At 40.2% G+C, this 5,000-nt stretch overlaps 1 protein-coding gene across 1 annotated transcript in view; it reads left to right on the top strand.

The window, feature by feature from the left end:
* Positions 1 to 5,000, top strand: part of mllt10 (MLLT10 histone lysine methyltransferase DOT1L cofactor) — a 38,441-nt gene that overhangs the window by 25,861 nt on the left and 7,580 nt on the right. The window contains exons 12-13 of the mRNA XM_062380013.1: positions 450 to 610; positions 4,294 to 4,616. Of these exons, the coding sequence (XP_062235997.1) occupies positions 450 to 610; positions 4,294 to 4,616 (484 nt within the window). The remainder of the gene's footprint in view (positions 1 to 449; positions 611 to 4,293; positions 4,617 to 5,000) is intronic.

Genomic DNA, 5,000 nt, shown 5'->3' with positions numbered 1-5,000 from the left:
TGTACGAGTCTCTGTTCATTTAAGCTTTACAATATTTTCTGAGATTTTAACCAGGATTTGACGTATTTGTAAATTAATCATTACATGTGTATATGTATTGTGTTTGTTTATATTTCAAATTATTATTTAAAATCTCACCTTACAGTCAAAAATGTTTCTATTACTGGGGTTATGCAAATTGTTAAAAGATAGGTTTTTATTATCCAATTGAAATATGTCAGCTGCGGTTATATGAGGGATTCATTTGATAGAAATCAGTAACAAATGTTGTCCTGTATTTTACAAACATGACATGACAGAGATTATTTAGATATTTTTTTTAACTTCAGTTCTTTTGGAAAGTCCTCGCAAGCTGTGATTATTGCATATATAGATATATTTACACCTGTGCTTTTCATTTTGTAATAATTAACCTATAAATCTAACGTATGTCTCTGGTTTCTGTGCAGGTGTTTTCTCTGGTGCTGATGGGTCATCGACGGGGACAGGGGCGCTCACCGTGGGCGTGTCCAGCTCAGAGTTGTCCCAGCAACAGCAGCCCACGCCCTCTCTTCCCCCTCCCTCTCCATTCACTGCCACCGCTCCGCTAACCAGCACAGCCTCCCCACACGTGAGTTCAAACACGACCTGAGTTAAAAACTGTCAAAAACCTCCTCATGCTCATTTAACACACAATCTACCTCCGCTTACCTCTACGTTTCTCACAAACACGCACTCCCTTCACTTGCACTCACTACGTCCGCCAGCTCTCGCATTTTTGCACTGAAGTGTGGAAGAGAAATAAACCAAAGTACACTAATTTAAAAGGCTTTGATAGCGTATCTCAGTGCGTTTACTAATCCTTTGCATATTAATTATGTGTGCTATGTGTGTGTCCTGATCTTGTGTAGATTGTTTTTCCCTGAGCCTTTCTATTGCTGGTTGTTTTTTTTTACGAAGATATGTAAATTTATTATGTACGTTTCATTGAAACGTGTGAGACTCAACTTAACTTAACTTAATTCAATAATTGCTGTACCTTAGTGAGCTGGGTCTGTGTTATACAGGTAAATTAGGCATTTTTAATTCTCGAAATATTCTACAATGCAGGGAGATATAATCAGAAAAAAACACATATTTACCATCATTTTTTTGTAACAGCAAAAACCATATAGGTTGTAGACACACTCACTATCATGATTTCCATCAGTACTATTTATGTAGAGATATGTGAAATAAACCACTCATGACCTTCACATCTAAGGAAAATCCCATTTATCTCAGATTTATTTGAAATGTTTGAGTTTGTTTCATAGGTTAAATTTAACCATATGTTCTTACCACATCAGACATATTTAAAAGTCAGACGTGGAAGCCAAAGTTCTGTAGGTTTATCCACATCCAAATTAATTATGGTGAATTTTGGACCAAAGACTGGAATTTTATATGCACTTCTTCAAAGTGGAGTGTTCCACTGGTTTGAAAATGTTCGCATTCAAAAGTGAGGACGTTAACTGTAACTTGATCAGTCACCCTCCATCCCTCCCTCCCTCCCCTCCTATAATCACTGTCTCTTAAAGGAACAAAAAAAAATCTCCTCTTGAATCACTGACCCCAATGTCTGTCCTTTCAAAACCTCCCCAAAGACCACGCAATGTCCACCGAACTCCCATTTTTCTTCCGTGTCCACTTACCACCCCTCTTTCTTTCTCTCGCACACACTTTTTCTCACCCTCGACCTTCCTACTCTCTGTCCCCGTCCATTTCTCCTTTTTTTCCTCTCCCTCCGTTGTCCTGTGAAGTAATGACATCTGACAAGCACCACAGTAGGGATGGAGGAATAGATGGAGGGTAGGAGGGGTTGGGGGCTTGTGTGTGTGTGTGTGTGTGTGTGTGTGTGTGTGTGTGTGTGTGTGTGTGTGTGTGTGTGTGTGTGTGTGTGTGTGTGTGTGTGTGTGTGTGTGTGTGTGTGTGTGTGTGTGTGTGTGTGTGTGTGTGTGTGTGTGTGTGTGTGTGTGTGTGTGTGTGTGTGTGTGTGTGTGTTGGGGGGGGCTTGCACTCATGGCTTGAATTCACTGGCCTGGCCTTCATCTTCCCTGTTCCCCTGTATTCAGCCTGTATTATAGAAGACAGGAGGCCCAGGGAAGCACAGGATATCACGCCTGTTTGTAGCATGTATAGAGGAGCTTGTGCTGTAGATGTAGCGATTGAGAGAGGGAGGGAGAGAGAGATTTAAAGACGGAAAATAAACACCAGAGCGCACAAGTGAAAGCTACTCAAGAAGCCAAAGGTTTTTTTCTCCATTTTGTCGCACCAGATTGTAAAAAAAAAAAAAAGAAGTGAAAAGAAAAAAGTGTGTTAGTTTGTACAGTGTGATTCACGCCTCTCAGCATCTGGGACACACACACTCTGGATAAAGTCTGCAGAAATTATGCAACAATACAGGGATGCCAACAACATGCTTCCCTCAGTGTGTGTTTTGTGTGTGTGTGTGAGTGACAGAGACCATTTGCTATTTTCAGTCCACTAGCAGACTACTGTTGTTGGCTATCAGCCCAGGACAGAGAAAGGGAGTCCAAGAGAGACTTTGAATGAAAAGTGAATGTAAATGAAAAATGAATGTTGATGGGAAGGGGGGCTGGATTATGGCACCGATGGGAAGAGGAGGAGGAAGGAGGAGGGGTGTCTAGAGAGAAATCTGAAATGATTTCATTGGGAACAAGGGAACAAGTTCCCTTTCTGAATTTAACATTTGAAACAGTTGAGGATATCCAGGTTGTTTTTCAGATTTTATGTTTTTAGATGCTGTTTACACATAGACACACCCTTAATATGATGATCAGGACAGGACATGCGTTTTTGTGTAATTACACAAGTGTTTTTTCTGCATTTCATCAAAGAAATTGTTTCATAGATTGGAACTCTCCTCAAATTGTAGGAACCAGAATATTAGTTATCCAGTTTTTATTCTTTATCTTTAACAATTTTTAAATCTTTTTATGTATTTCAGCTTGAGCAAAGAAAGATAATATGGAAGAGCTTAGTCAAGTGATTCAAATCAGTTTTCTGTGCTGTCAACATGCTTTGCTTCTAGTTTTGCTCTGCAGCTACCACAACAGTCAGCCATTTTGTTCACCTGCTTCCTCTGATGACGCTCAGCCCTTGCTCTCCTCCCTCACACCCCACCCTTCCTTGGTTCCACAGCCCTTATGTGGGAAATGCCTTAATTGGATTAAACTATATGCATCAGAAACACTTTGTCAGCGTGTCAGCGTATAGTCAGGGTGCCGGGGCGGGCTGAGCCTCTGTGTGCACGAGCGTGTGTGTGTGTGTAAAAGAATCATGAACTTCAGAATCATAATTTACAATGATTTTTTTGGGGGACTTAATTTTTTGCACATATTTGTTTTTACATAAAATGTTTTTTCCTTAATCAAATAAGAATGACTGTCATGCAGTAGTTGTTAGAGGCTCTGTGACAAAGGGTAATCAATGTTAAAGATCAGCGAATTTACATATTTTCAGACATGATGGACCCGTTTGATTCTCAGCTTTGGATTCAGGCTCAATAAATGTTTAATAACATGAGTCAGACTTCTTAAATATCAATACAAATAACATGAACTCTTGCCGCCTGCTTGTTTATTACCAAGCAGAGAAATACCAGAGATTCTGCAGTGCGATTTAAAAGATCAGGTTACCGTGAAATGCAGTTCAATATTTACATTGACTAAATGTCAATATATATTTCCTAAGCAATTGACCTAATATAATGGTTATAATTTTGGTAATTAATCATTTAGAGAAAGATTTACTCTTCTGGTGTCAACCATTAAAGTTTTAGAATGAGCCTTTAATTTAATTTAATTAATTTTTTTATTTGACAGGGACAATGCTCTTTAATCAGCAAAATGACTTAAGTTTATATAGTATGTGTGTTGCAAAGTTGGGTTCAGGATGTTTTTTGTGTCATGTTACATTTTAGACCATGTCTTTATGTTTAAACTACTATTAAAACATCAAGAAAGTAGTTGTCTGATAAATCCATGAGTAGAATCATTATAATCTTAAATAATGAAAATAGTCATGAGTCTAAGCCCTTAAAATTCTGTCTGAACTGGTGATTTTTTTATTCAGTTTTGTCATTCGACTTGTTGCTTGAAATTGATTTCGTATAATTATAAACTCCCCATTGGAAAATAATAACAAACAACCTTATGAAAAACTCCCTGTTAAGTGAATAAAATAATGATTTTAATCACAGGAATCATAATTTCTTCCTCATGGCTCATCAGTTTGTGCATCTGTCCTCAGGTGAGCGGTATGCAGGGGTCCGTCTTCAACCTTGCTCCCTCCCACATGTTTGGCAACAGGCTGAACCCCAACTCGGCCATGGCAGCGCTCATCGCCCAGTCTGAGGCCTCACCAGCAGGTATGCAAACCTATTTGTGTGTGTACGTGCTTGTCACAAAACTATGCATGTGTTTCAGAGAGAAGGAGAGGGAGATAATGGATAGGTCACGCCCCTTGGTCCCTAGGAGAGGTCAAGGGTCAGCACTCGTGATATTTTCTAACTCCACCCGCACGGCTCCGGTTACACACATCGATCGTTCCACTCTGTCTCACCCTTACTCTCTGTCACACGTATAAAAGCAAATACAGTACATCGGGTCATTAATGTGTAATTTACATGTAAATCTAATTTTCCTCCAAGTTTCGAGAGAAAAAGGAGGATTTGTTTGAATGGTTGTGAGAGCGAGGATCACAGGAGGTCGGGGTCATGCTTCAGGGAACTCCTGCTGTAGGAAAGAGAGGGGGGGGGGGGGGGTGTTGTCTGTCCGGTGCAGGAGCTGATGAGGGAGTATGAGGTGGCCTGAGTAATCAGAGTAGCCACTTCCTGATAGCAGACATCTGGATGAACATAGAGGAGCGACACAAGAGCAAAGAAGAGGGAGTAAAGAGGAGGAGAAGGAGGAGGAGGAGGAGGAGGAGGAGGAAGGTGGGTTAGTTCCTGCTGCTGG

Source organism: Platichthys flesus, chromosome 21 (assembly GCF_949316205.1).
Source record: "Platichthys flesus chromosome 21, fPlaFle2.1, whole genome shotgun sequence".
Classification (NCBI taxonomy): domain Eukaryota; kingdom Metazoa; phylum Chordata; class Actinopteri; order Pleuronectiformes; family Pleuronectidae; genus Platichthys; species Platichthys flesus.
Note: the sequence above shows the minus strand (reverse complement) of the source record. Positions and strands in the feature narration are given on the sequence as shown.